Source organism: Nematolebias whitei, chromosome 12 (assembly GCF_014905685.2).
Source record: "Nematolebias whitei isolate Nwh7 chromosome 12, NemWhi1, whole genome shotgun sequence".
Classification (NCBI taxonomy): domain Eukaryota; kingdom Metazoa; phylum Chordata; class Actinopteri; order Cyprinodontiformes; family Rivulidae; genus Nematolebias; species Nematolebias whitei.
In genome coordinates this window covers 35,108,802-35,127,353 of record NC_056509.1, presented here as the reverse complement: position 1 = coordinate 35,127,353, position 18,552 = coordinate 35,108,802, and the positions used below count along the sequence as shown (strand labels likewise).

The following is an 18,552-nucleotide window of genomic DNA, read 5'->3' as shown; positions in this document are numbered from 1 at the left end:
TATATATATATGTATGTATGTATGTATGTATATATATATGTATGTATGTATATGTGTATATATATATGTGTGTGTGTGTGTGTGTGTGTGTGTGTGTGTGTATATATATATATATACAGACTTGCAATATTCTAAACAATGATTCTAAACTAAATGCTCAGCATGTCTTGAAATCATCTCTCTGCCTCTGGCTGTTTTCTGCCAGCGCCTTTTGCCACGCTCACTTCTCCGCTGCAGAATGGAGATATGACACGCTGCAGGAGGAAGTTTCTCCTGTTGTGGGCTGCACAAAGGTGCAGCAGGTGCTAAATAATTTAGAATAATTTATTTTAAATAAAAATTCAATGCCGATCGTGCGGCTCATCCATCAATCAACCAATTGTGTGTCATGTCCAGTCTTACTTTGAAAAACCGCGAAGTAGCGAGGGACTACTGTATAGCATTTAGTTCTGAGTTTAATTAAAGCAATGTCCCTTAGTTTTTATTCTTGTTTTAAAACTATCTTTCATTGATATTTTACTGTTTCAATGTTATGACCACAAATTTGTTTTATTTTGTCTGTGGTTTTAGTAGAAATAGATACAGATTCAGAATCGGCAGAAATCTGGAGCAACAGGCAGCCAACAGACGAGGAGGTTCATGCAGCAACTATTCTGCAGGCTGGATTCAAAGGGTCTATGGTGCGAGAGATCCTTAATGCTTCAAAACCTGGTAAACATACAACATATGTAGCATGTGTTATTTCAAGAAGCTTTAATCGAATATATGATATGAATAGTAACAGTACTCAATTTGACTTAAGAAGTTCTACTTCTCTCTTTGTTTCATCTGCTCATGATTTAGCATCTGAAAGCATTTATCATGTACAGAAAATGCTTTCTGCTTCTTGTTTGATTGGGATATTTAATCAAGACACATAATTATTGATTATTATATTGAGCTTCAGAGCAGAAGCATAAGTACTGATGAGACACCCACTCTAATGCACCATAAAAAAATGAAAGGTGGTCTTAAAGATGATAAACAGCTAAAGAAAAAGCATGATTGCTTTTATGCACATGACGTTTCTGCGTCTTCAAGCAAACCTTTCATTTGGGACAGGATAAAAATAGAGAGATCGCTGATGCAATGGATAGATTACAGAAAATATATAACAACTGAATTACAACATGAAGCTAAGTATTTTTTTTTTAAATGTAAATCTATTCATACATTTTTTCTTAAAAATATGTATGAAGGTGCATCCTGCTGCAGTTAGTTCCTGAGGAAACACAGTGTGTGACATTCCTATTTATTCCTGTCGCCTGAGGCTAGCTGTGGCAACTCCAGGCACAACACAAGATAGTGTCAAAACAAAACACCAGTTGTATTTTTGAGATGTTGCCTCTTTTTAAATTTCAACAAGGCATGAGCATTTTACAGAACGCATCTGCTTTCGTTACTGCTAGTGTGTATATGCGCTGTTAGCAAGAGGTGATCCGACCTACACACTCATTCGTGAATCTATAAAAAGGTTGTCAGAGTTATTTTCCACAGTTTCAAGTTATTGACTTCTCAAAGCACTAAGTGCACCTTACAGAGTGGCGCTTACATTAATAGCAGGAAAACACTTGTAGATTAGAAACAACATCTTCATAGTTCCTATTTAAAATACTGGTAGCTAAAAATAGAAAAGAAAAATCAAGATTTAAAACTCAAATGGGTAATTGTAGAAAACATGGCATGGCTTGGAAAATCAAAAGCACAAGGAGTCAAGGATTTTTATTGTCATTCACATCACATGTGGTACATGAGGTGGAACAAAACTGTGTACATAGGGTCCCAGTTACATTCAACAAAAATACAAATTGTAAAAAACCCCAAAAAAGCAGTAGTAAGATCTAAGACATGAACTAAGAATATACTACATTTACTAAACTAAGAATACACTAAGCACTAATAGTACAAAAACAATGCGCCAAAAACAACAGCAGCACTAACGTGAGTCTGTGTGAGCAGATGAGGATGGATGAACACAGCAACATGAAATAATCTGCAGCATGAGATCAGCATCATGGATAGTACATATCCACAACCAAGTGGCATTACAGTGAGTTTTCACAAAGCATTAGAGTTGCATTCGGGCCCAAAAAAATCTGACCCGACCCGGCCCCAGCCCGTAGCCATCATTTCCGAACCCCACCAGACCCGACGAATAAACAGTAATTACAGGTCCAAAACAAGCCATGTTGCCATATAATTGGATCGCCAGCCACGCGCGTCCGCTGACACCATCAAAAGCCCGACACTGAATCATTCCGCCCATCCAGCACATTATTATGGCCCGGCCCGACCCGAATTTGGGCTAGGCTGGACTTCGGGCCCGGGTTAGAAATGACAGCTCTACAAAACACACACACACAACCAGCAATCAGAAAATAAACCATAAACCTTCACACAAAAATCAGATAAAATGAAGGTGATACTGCATGTTGCTATTAAAACATCTCACCCTGACAGCTCATGTAGAAATATATTTTTGTGTTTGGCAGCTCCATGAATTACCTTTTATTTTCTACTAGTCGTTGTGTTTCTGTATTTGTTTGTGCGCTCATGTGATCCAGGAACGGAGGAGAACCTTAGAGCTTTTGAGATCCTTTCAGACATGTGGCCAAAGATCGAATCGGATGCAGATAAACATGCTGCCGTCTTGCTACGGTAAACAATGACTGTTGTTATAATGTATGCTACTTTAATGTTCAAAATAATACCATCTTATACACCTAAGCTGTTGACCTCACGCTGCATATATTTTGTAACATAAAGGTTATTATTTGGGGGAATACGAGAGCAGTCTTACTTTGCTCCTGTATGACATGCACGTAGCCTTTCTGATGCACTGCATGCTCAGAGTCTGCTCCCTCTCCTGGTTGTGACAGCCTGTTGGGGCTACGCAGGGAGCATTTTCCACATTGTGCTCCCATCTTTTCCCAGTGGTACCATCTGCTGTTTATACTCTCCCCGTTCCAATCAGCTAGTGGCGTCTGCCGAATGACCCGCTGCCTGGGGAAGTATGTTTGCGCATGAACACTGGTCGAAAGCTCAGTCAGCGTGTGTATAGAGGGCAACGTGAGGTGTTTGTTGGGTGTTGCACATCCTTTGAGCGTCTAAACTGAGAGACATGTCCACTTCATGAGAGGCAAAGTGCATCTCCTCTCTGCCATTGAGTTATTTTATAAATAATAATAATAATTTTTAATGTGTATTTAACATCATTCGCCTTAAAAGGTGTGGAGGTTTGTTCTAAATTGGCATTAAGTAACTTGTTTTGTTTTGCTGTTTATATTATGTACATGATTTAAATTAAAATTTTAAAAATGCTGTTTGCTCTCTGTTTTCTGCTCAGGTTCATCATTAACAGTTCGAGGACGACAGACAAACTTGGCCATTGTTTACAGGATGAATGGAACAAAATCATCTTTGCTGATTACTCCGTCTCTCTCCAAGACTCACCCAGCTCCTGGGTGTTGCTCTTTAGGTTAGACATTACGCAGTTTTAAAGTTAGTCTCGTCAATAAAACACATGTCTTATCAATGTTTCTCGTTTACACATGACATACTGCAATTATCCCAAGGTGCCTTCTTATTTAAAAAAAAAGCCATTTTGTTGTTTCTCTGCAGCATTGCCTGCTTTCATTTGTGCTTGGAAACTTTTTGAATTAGAAATGTAATCTTTTAACTTAAACTTCTGACAACTGAAAGTTCATCTCTCTATGTTTTGGTTATTTGTATAGAGAGGTGTTCCTTGTTCCTACGGAGATGATGCTGATGCCCAAAGTTTACTCCTCCATCCCCAATTGTCTGCTGCATGTCATAAACAATGATACAGGAGAGGAGGTGAACGTGCTCAGACTGGCACCCTGTGTGTATCAACCCAATGAGGTCTGTAAATATGAACTGTCCTTCACATGCATTTTAGAAATGGCAGTTTTTTAAACAAATTTGTTAACTGTTATTTTATTGCACTAAATGAACGTTAAATAAAAATTGACTTACTTTTCCTGGTTTACATTAGTCTTACACACATCTAAAATTAGATGTTTTGTCTGTGTTTTTGTCACAGCGTGGTTATACTTTTGTAGCAGAGGCTTTCACTCATGAAATACCCTCTGGTGGTGCCAAGTGGAGGATGCGGTTGATCGGCACAAACGAACTTCCAAAACTGTCTCGTGAAGCTCCTCTTAATGCATTCTCTGTGACGGAAGTCCGGGATTATTACGTTCCAAATGACAAAAATGTTATATGCCGGTGAGAGAATGATCGCAACAAATAACATTTATTAAAAATCATGCGAAGACACAAGCACAGTATACATTTGATATTGTAAGAATAATAAGACCTTCTGAAACCTTTCTACAGTTGCTGTGTTCAGGTGGCCACAGACAACATGGTAACAATTCAGTTTGAAACTTCCAACCCAAATGTTATAATACGCCTGTCTGTTCTGGACCAGGAGAAAGAAGTGGCTGGCAGCACTGGGAAGGGTTCTGTCATACTTCCTGTCTTCTACTTCCTTGCCAACAAAGGTTACCAGTTCTGTAAACTTGCTAAAGTAACTCATTATTCATTATTTAAAAAAATAAAGAGTGAATAAAGGTTTTGTTTATGTGCAAAAAAAGTAGCACGTTGATTACATGTTGTTTCACAATCTTACCTCAGTTTAAGATTCAACTTAACACTTGAATGCTAATTTTAAATTTAATAAAAGAACCATTTTATCATTATCACCATTATCAGACTGTTTATTTCAAATTCAAAATCTTGTTTTAAGATTTTTTTGTTTGTTTTTGCAAAAAAAACAACAACAACTAAAAACAACTACACCAACTAGGCTGAGAATATATTATAAATTTCACAAGATCCTAGGATAAACCTTGGGACACACATTGGAGGCATTTAGGGGTTCAGCGTCTTTCCCAGGGACACTGGCACATGTAACTGCTGGTGGAATCGAACCCCCTACTCTCGTATTGGAGGATGACTGCTCTAACCATTCAGCCACAGCCACCCCATATTAGAACCTTTACAGTTCAAATTTTCATATTATACACCATAAACAGAAGCAATAGTTCATAATTTTGTGTAAAAAAAGTTGTTGTTTTTTTCTCAGCAAGACTTTAGTCTTGGCTTTTGCATCATCTATAAGATGACATTTGTTGAATCAATAAGCACAACACATAAAGTTTGTGTTTTGATATTTTCTAGAAAAGGTAAATATTGGCATGCAGCACACAATTTTTACCTATTAAGCTGACTGAACGCAAGTTATATATACAGTAAGAGGCTAAAATTGAAAAATGAGGGCATCACATCAAGAAATAAAATCCTGAGCAGCGGTCTATTCCAAAATATCAACTAAAGTGAAGATGCTTTCTGTTACAGAGCCCAGTTGCACAGAAGAGAAGAAACAGATTGAATCCTCTACCAAGGATGCACCCCAGCAAAGAAATACGGCAGAACGTACAGTTGTACAATCAGACTCCTCATCTGACCAGAACCAGACTCCCACACCAACGATGGTATCACTGGTAACACCAAACTGGTTTCACTTTCATGCACATCTCACTTTCCCTTCCTGCCTTTCTTACCCACTTGGTTGCTGTCTGTCCTTATCCTTGATCCCCACCCCCCCCTGCCAGATAAGGCCTTGATTGTAGGCACATACGCAAGAGCATAAATTAGTTTTCACCCACACACATTCACACTGAAAAATCTGAGAAAAAGAAGAGCAGCAGAATTTGTTGGGATGTTTCTTGTTGTTACTCTGTGTGGCTTATCGGTAGTTGCCATGGGGAGTAAAATGTGCAAGAATTATAGTCTGAAAACACACCTGTTTACCAGAGGTGTTGTCACAGTTCAACAAGTAGTCTGTATATTCATAGGTTTACATGCATTTAACTAAATGTGTATGTTTCAAATACCTGGTGGTGACAGTTTCGACTTAGCAGTGGATTAAGAAAATAGAAAAACCTCATTTGTAGTAACAGATCATTTTAGAAAATTATTATAAAAATACATTATTAATATAAAATTTGTATCAGTCAAGGCTTAGAGCAAAGGGTTACTTGTTAAGAGCATAGCTGTTGTTTTTTTTTTTTTTACACAGAAGCATACGATACATAGTAATGCTCATTGAAAAAGGATTAGTTGTAAACACTTGTATGTAATTGATGTTAAACATAAATATTTATAAATACTTATTTATATATTGTATATCTATAATAATTTATTTATAAGGGAGTATTGGCGTATTGTTTTTGTACTATTTGTATTTTTAGTTTTAGTGCATATCTTAGTTTATATCTTAAGATCTTACTACATTTTTTCTTTACAATTTATACTTTTGTTGGATGTAACTGGGACCGTGTACACAATTTCGTTCCACCACATGTACCACATGTAGTGCGAATGACAGTAAAGAACCTTGACTTGACTTGATAAACAGGAGAAAAAAGCATCAGTAGGTAAAGTTATTACGTGTTTTCACAGGCTGAGGAGGCTGAGGAGTGTGATTCCCCTGTAACTGTACAAACCCTCCGGTCCCCTATCTTGTAAAGGGGGCTATCACCCCAGTGGCACTGTCTCTGATGTCCTTGTAATGTTGCAAAGGTGTGTCAACTGTGACAGCCCAGCAACATCCAGGTCCTTGAAGAACTCTGCACAGATCTGGTCCATCTGTAGAGCCCTGCCACCACAGAGCTCTTTAACTACCTCTGTGACCTCAGCCTCAGTTTTGGACAGACCATCCCCAAAGCCCCCCTCACTCAACATCCTCCATGAAAGACATGCTGGTGGGACTGAGAAGGTTCTCAAAATAGTACTTCCGATTACATCACTGATTGAAGTCAACTCCACTGTACACAGTGTTGGTTCAAGTGCTGCTTTCCCTGCCTCAGCCTCCTGATGGTTTGCCAGGATCTTCTAGAGGTGATCAAGAATCTTCACCAAACATTTCACATCTAAGCTTTTGCCTCAGCAATGGGGCTGCAGCCTGCTTAGCCTGCTGATACCCGTCAGCTGCCTCTGGAGTCCTACCAAAAAACAACATTCAATAGGACTCCTTTTTTTTTTAGCTTGTAAGCATCCTTCAACCTTGCAGCCACAGCTCAGCACCGTTGGACATTCTTATGTTCTAACACGGTGTTTGTTATGGACAATTAGCACAGACGTCTAATAACAGAATACGGCTCATGTTCAGATCAGAGAGGTTGTCAGTTCAAGTATTAAAAATGTCATTTGACCAGATAGAGCTACATTTATTTATTTATTTTGCTGCATCCTATGTGTCTCCCTGTGCATCCCAATTTATTTTTTTCTTTTGGAAATGTTTTATAATTCGGTGTAAAGTTTTTCTTGCTCAACGTCATACATGTAGGTTTCATCTGTGATGTAATCTTGACTAAGAAGGCCTTTGCTTCTTGTTTTCTTTTGCTCATCAAAAAGAGCTAACATGAAATAATTTTTTAAGACTGCCCTTTCTTTCTCAAGCATCCTTGTGGTTTACACCTGTATACTCACAATAAGTTATTCATAAAATGTATCTTTATGTTTATGTGGTTGTATTATACATTCATGTATAGATCTTTTTGTACTGTGCATTCGTTGACTATATTTTTAAGTGTGCTTATTGTGTGATATAAACGTACTTAATTGTGTTTTACAGGATCACAAGTATGTGGTGCAGACAGAAGTACTGTATAAAAGCTGGAATTTGGATGAACCTCAGATGACTTTTGCCCCTATTGTCGATGGCATGAAGAAGAATGAAGTGACAGGTGAATACTGTACACAAGACATCATGCCACATCAAACTGTCAGACATTTTTAGTCTTTTAAACCTAGTCACTGCCAAAGAAATATCATGATCTGAGCATGTTAGTCTAAATTAAAGATGATTTAGGTTGCCTTAAATACATACATATCTGCCCTTTGCATTTAATAATAGTCAGCATTTGAGCCTTATGTTGTAATTTTCCTAATATGCTAGTTCTTGTATGTTTCATTTATTTGTTTATTTTTTGCTGTCTAATTTGAATGTGTGTAATACTCAGGAAGCCATGTGAGAGGCTCAGTTCATCATCTGTTTGTGATAGCCAGAGGCTTGTAATCACCAGCCTAATAAAAGCCAAATGAATACAGCTGCTTTTACAGATCAGAGTGTAATTTCCCTTTGCCACTAGTCACTGGCTGTGGCAGTAATCCTGTCCTCTGTCACCCTCTATGCACTTTCACTTTAATCATGCTGCACTAACGATATCAATTGAAACGTCGTAGCTTTATTTTTTTTTCTTTAAGCGTAATAACTATATGAAGGGGCTGAATGAAAAACTGCAGGGGTGAATGATGCTTTGATTTAACAGAGACACTGCATAGGGAGCAGTTTGCATGACTGCCTGGAGAGAGAGGCCAGTCTGCTGTCATTGGATTCTCACACTCTTTTGTTCCTCCGGACAACTGTGCCAGGATTTATACATCCAGTTTGCATGCCATGAAACGTACCGATTAGTCATGAGCAAGATGAACACTGAGGATTAGTTGCTGCCCTAGAAATACTATCCATCTTACATTTGCAATGTGATATTCCTAGTGTGATATTCTTGTTTGGAAATGTTATTATGAAAGGGTCAGTGTTCACACCCAATTCCTTTTAGTTCCAAATAATTTGGTAAAAATGGGTCAACGGGATGTCAAATGAAGTTGGCTCTTGCCCCCTTGGCGCCCAGGGAAATCTGCTGCCAGAAGAGTGAATTCATTTCACCCACATTAATACTGTCTCAGTGGTGGGACTGTGGCCTTCATCATGCTCCCTACATGCAACACAGATTCACATGTAGCCAAGATTTGAAATCTGTTTTACAAGCTGTTTAACAAACTACAAACAAAATACTCCACAGCACATGTGTTTAATAAAAGCACATCCCAGTTTCAGCTGCAGCTCTTTATACAACGTGTGGCAGTAATGTTAATGCCCTTGAGCACAACCTTGGCAATTTTACTTTATTTGTGACTAAACTTTAGTTTGAAGCCTTTTACTAAAAGAAACAGCTTTTTAAAATATATTTTATTTATGTTTGGCAGCCTTTCCAGCTCTTAACTCTAAATTACAAAAGTACAGATTGATGTTTAGATACAGCTTGGACATATTTCTGTATATCTTATCAGAGTAACTCAATAAGTATCTACTGAAGAGCTTCAAGAGATTGACAGGGAGATTATCTTGTCCTATTGTTGAAGTAACTCACTTCATCTGAGCTGGGAAATTAGTTTCAGCTTTAAAGTGCAACAGTGCCATCTAGCACACAAGTCCGTGCACAACACCTAGATCTGTTTCTTCTCAACGACATGGGAGCTTTAGTTGTATGAAGTAGAATATACAAACTTGCTTTTCATTTACTTATTTTTAGCAATGAACAAAGTGCGTATTACAAATGAAGTACGTTATTGTTGATTTTCCCTAAGCAAAAAAATATATATAGATGAAAAATAATAATTTTTCTCTGTTGGAGAAAAAAACAATTATTCACAAGAAGAACCGCTCAGTAAGAAAAAAAAAAAAGATAATAATAATAATATGAAAATGTTTACATTTGTTTTAAATAAAAAAAATAAAAAAATAAAAACTGTTCTAGATTTTTTTTATTCAAAAGTGATGACTGACTTGTTTAAAACAATAAAACTGCAAACAAACAGACAAACAAGCAAACAAAAACATTAAGCTTGTATCGCTGACGTGATTTCCTGCCTCATGTCAGTGTCAGAGTTTCTTTATTGTCATTCGCACCTCATGTGGTACATGTGGTGGAGCGAAATTATGTACACAGGGTCCCAGTTACATCCAACAATAAAATGTATAAGAAAAACAGTAATGACATCTAAGATATGAACTAAGAAAAACATCAACTAAATATACACTAAGCACTCATAACATAAAAACATTGAAAATCAACACAAACAAGAACATGAGTCTGTGAGCAGATGTGCACGCATGAACACATCAACATTGAAACAGATCAGCAGCAACATGAAACAGATCAGCAGCAACATGATATGGTTTTTCACAGTGATTATTCTAGTTAGAGATTCATGAGTCTAACAGCCTCAGGGTAGAAGCTGTTCCTCAGTCTAGTGGTTCTACATTTAATGCTCCTTAACCGCCTTCCTGAGGGGAGTGGGGCAAAAAGTGTGTGTGCTGGGTGAGTGGGGTCCTTCATGATGCAGGTGGCCCTCTTCCTGCATCTGGAGCTGTAGATGTCTGTGATGGTGGGGAGGCTGATTCCGACAGATTTCTGTGCAGCCTTCACCACTCTCTGCAAAGCTTTTCTTTCTGCAGCTGTGCAGCCTCCATGCCACACGTTGATGCTCGAGCACAGGATGCTCTCCACAGTGTGCAGTGAAAACAAAAAGAAACTCAAGATACAGTGCTTGTAAAACCTGTTTCACTTTGTTACATGCACCCCCCCACACACACACACACACTATAGTTTAAACAAAGTCATATTTTCTTGTAATACATGAAACTCTTTTGCATTTTTTCATCCATCCATCCATTATCTTTACCCGCTTCTTCCTTTTCGGGTCGCTGGGGGGTCACTGGTGCCCATGTCCAGTCATCAAGAGGCGGTTACACCATGGACAAGTCTCCAGTCCATCACAGAGACAAACGAGACAACCATTCCCTCTCTCACTCACACCTATAGGGACAATTTAGAGTTACCAATCAGCCTAGCATGCATGTTTTTGGTCTGTGGGAGGAAACCGGAGCACCAAACCCATGCATACACAGAGAGAACATGCAAACTCCACTCAGAAAGACTCCGGCCGGGATTTGAAACCGGGTGACCTGCACGCTGAGAGGCGGCAGCTCTACCAACCTCACCACCGTGCTGCCCTACTGCACTTTTTTCCTTTTTCCATTTCTACCAGTAATATTGCAAATCTTTACATTATTTTACACTACCTATATTTATTACAGTGTGTCAGACTTTTTAGAAATTGAGTTGAAGGAAATATATCTGATGATTTTTGCTTTATCAGAACTTGCATGAAATGTCCATTTTTTAAATACTCAGAACATTACTTCGATTACCATCCAAAATGTCTTCTTACTGTCTGCCCCCATTGTAGTGTCTTCCTCTGCAACTAACACATTAAACAAGTGGAAACAATATGGAAACAAGTCTGACACACACAAAACCAACAGAAAAGGAGAAAGTGACAAAGAGAAGGGAAGGACATCTGCCACCTCCAAATCTGGTCCCAGGCAGGAAATGGTAAGGAATGATGCCAACAATGTGACAGACAACGGTAAACCACTACAACACTGTCAGTTGTTTGTCAGAAGTACTCTTATGTTTGTACATCTTTTTAAATGTAAGCAGAGAGATTACTTTTTGTGTCAACTAAGCAAAAGTTTAAAAATGGTTACTTTATTTTACCTATTTGCTACACACATTTCTTAATATTGACTAGATTATCTTGTGTAATTGCACTATAAAGTATCATAATGCCATCTATGAGATTTTATCAAGGTCACATGGAACTAGAAGTTCATCATATCCTCACCTGAAAGCAGTTCAGTGTTTATGTAATCTAAAATGGTAGTGGCAGTACCCTTGGTTGAGACTAGGTGTCACTTTTCATGTGAGTCTATGAAAATGTATGTTTATAAGAAAACTAGTCACTGAGGGTTCAGTGTGAATCTTAATTCTTTACTCCTCTTTGTAATGTTTGTCGTTTTATCAGACATGTCTCCATTTATACATTTACTTGGCTCTGCTTTTAGCTGAATTTGATGCGGAGATAAAGAATCAAATCTGCTAGGCTGACCTAATTATGTGATTTTACAAGAAACACTTCCACCCTCACACACTATAATCTTGTAATTTTGTGAATAATGGTATTGGTTTAATAAACTGAGCCAGTGCCGCTTGACTGATCTGATCCACGTTAAGTGCCTTTTATAACAGTCACGCTACACATCTACTGTGACATTTGCAAAGACGGCTTTTAAAAATACTGGTTACCTTCAATTTTTATATGAAATATGCTTTATGGTGGCAGAAAAAAATTTGATGTAGGTGAAAAAGCAAGATCTTTAAAGACAAAAAAAAGATTTTGTATTCATGACATATTAATACAGAACACTTAGACCTAAAGAATGGAACAGCTAATTGTTTGCCAAACTCAGAGGCTCATTAAAAATCTTATAAGTTGTGGAACAATGACCTTCTGTTCAGATATTTGTCCATGCGAACGTGACCTTTATTTTGTGTGGGTTTGTGCAGAGCATAGACCTGATTAAGCCCAACTGGACGCTGCGTATCGTCACTGAGAAGAGCAAAGCAGAGAGCATTGAGGTGAAGAGGGACACGGAGCGAATAGACCAGATTAAAAGCATCAAAAATGCCTGGGAAATGGTCGAGCCAGGACGGTGTGGCAAGGTATCCCAGACGAAATAAAAAGAGCAATCAATATATTTCCTATTTCCACAAGCTGAAGCAAACTGCAAACGATTAAGACATTTATAATCAAACATACAGCACACTACTGATTTATTTTGCTCTTTTTTAGGCTTTACAGTCCCGACTTCAGTTTATTAACCCAGTTAAATGTAAAGAAAACGATGGAGCTGCTTCAGGTGAAACCAAAAACACACAAACAGGTTTACGCTTCTTTGCCTTTTCTCTCTTGTCACATGCAATTCTCATTTCTGTCACAGCTCCATCCAGATCTGATCCAGATACCCATCTCAGTCCATCCATAGAAAAACTGGGTGGAACCTCCTGTTCCTCTCCTCACGCAGACTACAGTCACCTCATCAGGTTTGCTACTGGCTTTAAAACAGCCTTTTCCATTCTTTATTGTCCCCTCCCATCTGTAGTTTCTGCTGATGCTGTTGCTGGGGAAGACAGACTGGGTATAATGTTAAAAAGGTAATGAAACAAGAGCCAGCACCACTGCTGGTTTTGTGCCTCTCTGCTCAGCGTATAACAACATGCAAATACATTCTTGTGGTGAAAGGTCAACAACTAAATATAATCCAGAATTGTTAAAAAAAATATATATATCTCATGAATAGACAGTATAATTATTTTCTTTGCCTTCTTTTCTGATATTTTCTAATTTAAAAGGGCAAAGTGTTTTAGAAGGCAAGCATAGTACTAACTTTAGAATGATACCGCACATATTAACACAAGGTAAGGCTGGCGTATTTATGCTGGCAAAGCTGACAAGACTAAATATGGTTTCAAACTACAGTTATGAGTTCCTCAACATGAAGATGACTCTGTCTTTAGCTTAGTTTTGAAATAACTTTAAAATCAATGCACATTTTTAGGGTCAAACATGCTCCTGACCTTCTGTTTGTGTAAACTGCGTGCCAACATTAAACTTTGTCAAATTTTAGAAGGAACGGTCTTCCTCCACAGTTCCACCTGCTTCTCCGGTCTCCCTCATGCCATCTCACATTCCCTCCCTCCATCTCTCCCCCTGTCCATCTCTTTCCAGGATAAATGAAGTGAGATTTGGTTCTGTTAATTAGAGAGCTATTTCAAGGCCCCATTGAGCTGGTTGTTCCAATGAGATGTGGCCCCTTCCCATCACCTCTTCATCCTCTCCTATTGTGTGAATGTGTGTGAGGTCTCACACGTGTGTTTATGTCAAGCTCCTAATGATTGACGTCACTGCGGCCCGCAATTTGAACATAATCAGAGATCCTCAGGAGTAGTCTATTAGAGCTATTGGATTAGTCTGGATTGTACTTCTTTCTCAAAAGGGCCCCTTTCTACAAATATATCCATAATTGTATACACACACACTTACACATACTGATGCTGTCTTTACATCTTTTGTCCACACCTTTACATGTGGTCACAGAGGATGAATGTGGGCAGTGCTCATTAACCAAATGAACTCCATCATCACCTTCACTGACCTTACTCTTCATCAGTGTCAGCTAATAGGAAGCAATCAATGACATTTAGTATTTAGACTGTCAGCTCTTCAGCATGTACACTTCACAAGGTGTTCCCAGACTTTTTTTCTATAAAGCACATACAGTATCCAGGACTTCACACTTATTTCTTTATTCAGTGAATGGGGATCTATAAGTTTACTAATGTAGCCTCACCACACATCCCCCTGCAAAGAAGAAGACATGGACTTTCCCTGTCTTTGCTGCACTTTGTAACAATCATTTCTAGGCCTGTCACAATAACAAATTTCGCTGGGCAATTAACTGTCTCAGAAATTATTCTGATAAACAATAATATTGTTTAAGAAGAAATGAGTTTGTTTGTTAATTTGTTTTGCATGTAGTACCTTTTTTCGACCACTGGATGGCAGTATAAGACTGTTTGAACCGGAGGATGGATAGTGAGCAGTGTCTCTTTAAGAAAAATGGGAGGGAAGCCCCTTGACGTGACATGGGCTGTCTCTTTTTGGTTCTCATAATAGCAGACTCTAGGTGTGGTTTGAGCTCGTTATAACTTTTCATACAAAGCTTTTAATAAAAAAATCAGTAAATACGTTCTCATCTTCTTTTTGCAGAGAAAAGCAACTTTTTACACAAGGCACGGGTTTCAACCGTGAATTTTGGAGCTTCGACAAGACGGAGGTTTTTTTCCTGAGGTCGGCCTGTTAGCTTAGCTTGTAGCTTAGCTTCTCAGCTTAGCTGCTTTTAACGATCCAAAAACACAATTTTGGATCGTTAAAATGGATTTTAAAGAGAAAAGAGAAAGGGAGGGGTCAATGAAGAGCACTGGAGTTGAGCCTTTTGTCATCCAGTGTCTTCAGTACAAAGAGAGAGACACAAAGAAACGATAAAGCCGATAAATGAAAATGAGGTCGAATATTTTCATTTATCATGCGATTAATTGATTTATTGTTTATCGTGACAGGCCTAATCATTTCTAATACTTAGGTACTTCAGCTGCATATGTTTGAAATGCAAAGAGATTGAGAAATGGGATCTACATTATTGAAAGTTAGACGCATATGGTTGTATCTAATTGTGTTAATTTTTGTTCTCATCAATATTAGAAACACGTCATTTGCAAAAGAAAGGCTGCAGCCTGTGACTGCATGAGCAAGCTCTTGGTTCCCAGGCTTCCACTTATTTAGCATCATACTTCCATGTATTCAGTTCATCACAGTGCAAACATATCTGCACAGCCTCACCTTCAGTCGGGATTGGACTCTTATGGTTATACACAGTCTTTGTCAGTTTTGTACTACATTTAAGAAATGTAGTTAACGAAATTGCTTTACTGAGATGAACAAAGTGTTAAACTACAACAGTAAAAATGAATCAAATACATGTATAAGAGAATAAAAAACAAAAAACAAATAAAAGCTAAGCTAAAGTACAGAAACACAACTTAAACCCATCAGTATGAAATCTACAGTCATTCATGACCACTCCTTATGCCGTGTGACAAATAAAGCACGATCTTGTTGGCATATTATTACGTTTAACTTTTTTTTAAAATCAGATGGGAACTTATAGACAGGACAGTGGAATAATAAAATATAATAGTCTCATCCAAACTCAAATCAACTTCTCAAAGCACGACTATGAATACAAGATAAGGCATAGGAACACCTATATCAACATTTATCTTTGAATTTTTTTTTTCTGCCTATATCAAAAAAAGAGCCTGTGTCAAATCTAACTCACAATTTTTGGTTTGATAAACTATTCATCAGTGCTATACCAGATTTGATAATTTTTTTGTTTTTATCTGAGCTCTAAAATAACAACAATCATTTACTACTCACTTGTAAATTAAGATGCTACATATATACTTTGTATATATATGAAACTCTTGTCCATACATCTAGACACCAAAAGGATTTTCCAGAGTTAAAGGATGCTCACAGAGAGCAAGTCCAGCAGAGGGAGCGCTTTGAAAAGATCCAGACCTACCGGTTGGCCCGTCAAAATGTGCTGGAGCACCATGAGAAACAGATGTCTGCACAGCAGGGGTTAATGTGGCATCAGCTGGAGATGTATGAGAACATGCAGGTCAGTGAGACAGATACACGTTTTGTCTGAAGCTGTCTGTAGAAGAGAACCATAATGAGTTGTTTTGACTATCACAGTGAATTAGTCAGCTTCCTCTTCCACTGCTTAGACATCACCCCGCCACTTCTTTTTCTTTGTCTTATCTTGTAGGCCGAGTGTGAGAAATTATATGATGCTTGCAAAGCATTTAGTAACTGTCAGATGGCATCCATGAAAAATGAACAAGAGAAAGCAGCACTGGAGGAGGTCCAGCCAAAAACAACTCCCACCTCAGCTGGCGCTAAGCAGCCCAAGAAACATGCCAAGAGTGCTGGGAAGAAGAAATGATGCTCATTGGCAGCGACAGTCTCTGTTCACCTCAACAAATCTGCGTTAACACTGAAGAATCCTAAATTAATTGCAGCATTATTACTTGTACTTCATCACACAGCACTAGAACAAAACTGCAGATTTCAGAGTTGCTTCTTATCCTTCATGACATTAAACTTTAAAGACATGGTGTTTGATGTTTGTAAAAGGTTTTCTTATCAGATATGTTCTCGTGTTTCAAAAGTGTATTTAGATTGTAGTTCAAAACACATTTATTATTTATTTAATGGTCAGTTAACTTTAACTCCCACTTTTGTAGCTTTTATATTATATTAAACTCTGGAACAATCTGTCCACCACCATCAGACAGGCCTTTTCACATCCTGTTTTTAAATCTCTTTAAAAACAAATCTGTTTTCAATCACTTTTAACCCAGTGCAAGTTGTTTTAGTATTTTATGCTTTTGAGTTTTATGGGTTTTTTTTTTTTATGGTTTTGAATAAAATTTTGTTTTTTCTTTTAATTCCTGTCATTGTATTTTATTGTTCAGCACTTTGGTAACAACTGTTGTTTTTAAATGTGCTTTATAAATAAATTTGACTTGACTATATTATATTAAATTATATTATATATGAAAATATTTTATTGGTTGAAGAAGAAAAAAGAAACAACTTTTACTGGCATTGTACCATGTACAATGAAATTATGCTTGGAATCTATCCATTCTCAACATATAAGAGTAAAGTGATAGAGTACAGTTAAAAAAGAGGTACATAAAATAAAAATAAATACATAAATAGGAAGTAAAGTGTGTACAGTCTTGAAATAGCTGCTGGAGTTATAAATATATATGAATTACTGTAAGTTTGATATTTGCTGTGTGTATATATATATATATATATATATATATATATATACAATGTGTGTGTGTGTGTATATAAAGGATGTTTCTACATATATGCAGTAGTGTAGATAGAAACAGTTTTATACATTATTCAAGTTTTGTAGTTTATCACAAATTAAAATCAAAGTATTTCTTTTTTTATGTGCTAGAAGCAAGTTTGTAGACCCCATCCATCCATCCATTCATCCATCATCTTCCGCTTGTTCTGACGTCAGATCGCGGGGGCTGCAGCTTGAGCAGGGAGGCTCAGACATCTCTTTCCACAGCCACCTCTTCTTGGATGATTCCAGGGCGTTCCCTGGCCAACCAAGAGGCATAGTCTGTCCAGCGTGTCCTGGGTCTTCACCGAGGTCTCCTCCCTGTTGGACATGCCCAAAGCTCCTCCCTAGGGAGGCACCCAGGGAGCATATTTGCCAGATGCCTAAACCACCTCAACTGGCTCCTCTTGATGTGGAGTAGCAGCAGTTGTACTCGTGAGTCTCTCCCAGTTACCTGAACTTCTCACCCTATCTCTAGCTACGCTGTGGAGGAAAGTCATTTCAAACGCCTGTATCCACGTCCTTGTTCTTTTGAACACTACCCAGAGTATGTGGCAGTAGGTGAGGGTAGGAACGAAGACCGACTGGTAAAGAGAGAACTTTGTCTTACAGCTCAGCTCCTTTACTACAATGGACCAACACAGAGTCCGTAATACTGCAGATGCTGCACCAATCTGTCCGTCAGTCTCATGCTCCATTCTTCCTTCTCTCGTAAAGAAAACCCCAAGATACTTGAACTCCTCCACTTGAGGCAGAATGTCACCCTCGACCCAAAGAGAACAATCCACCCTTTTCCGAATGAGGACCATGGCCTCAGATTTGGAGATGCTGATTCTCATCTCAGCCACTTCACGCTCTTCTGCAAACTGCCCCATTGAGAGCTGAAGATCACGGCATGATGACAGCAACAAGACCACACCATCCGTAAATTGCAGAGATAGAGTCCTGAGGCCACCGAACTGGACTTGTTCCGCCCCCTCATTGCACCGAGGAATTCTGTCCATAAAAGTTATGAACAGAATCAGTGACAATGGCTAGCCCTGGCAGAGTCCAACTCACACCCTTAAGGGGTCCGACTTAATGCCGGCAATACGATTCAAACTCTCACATCAAATGTAAAGGGACTGAACAGCCTGTATCAACACACCCCTAGTCCCATACTTGCAGAGCAGCACCCACATTGTACCCCAAGGAACACGGTTGAATACCTTCTCCAAGTCCACAAAACACATGTAAAC

The 18,552-nt window shown here is 38.3% G+C and overlaps 1 protein-coding gene across 1 annotated transcript in view; it reads left to right on the top strand.

The window, feature by feature from the left end:
- The window catches only part of adgb (androglobin), a 48,789-nt gene extending 32,399 nt beyond the window's left edge, over positions 1-16,390 (top strand). The window contains exons 20-33 of the mRNA XM_037685155.1: positions 571-711; positions 2,604-2,697; positions 3,386-3,517; positions 3,774-3,921; positions 4,103-4,287; positions 4,399-4,565; positions 5,422-5,558; positions 7,703-7,814; positions 11,164-11,309; positions 12,276-12,479; positions 12,610-12,700; positions 12,758-12,860; positions 15,880-16,063; positions 16,214-16,390. Of these exons, the coding sequence (XP_037541083.1) occupies positions 571-711; positions 2,604-2,697; positions 3,386-3,517; positions 3,774-3,921; positions 4,103-4,287; positions 4,399-4,565; positions 5,422-5,558; positions 7,703-7,814; positions 11,164-11,309; positions 12,276-12,479; positions 12,610-12,700; positions 12,758-12,860; positions 15,880-16,063; positions 16,214-16,390 (2,021 nt within the window). The remainder of the gene's footprint in view (positions 1-570; positions 712-2,603; positions 2,698-3,385; positions 3,518-3,773; positions 3,922-4,102; positions 4,288-4,398; positions 4,566-5,421; positions 5,559-7,702; positions 7,815-11,163; positions 11,310-12,275; positions 12,480-12,609; positions 12,701-12,757; positions 12,861-15,879; positions 16,064-16,213) is intronic.
- Positions 16,391-18,552: the final 2,162 nt, after the last annotated feature.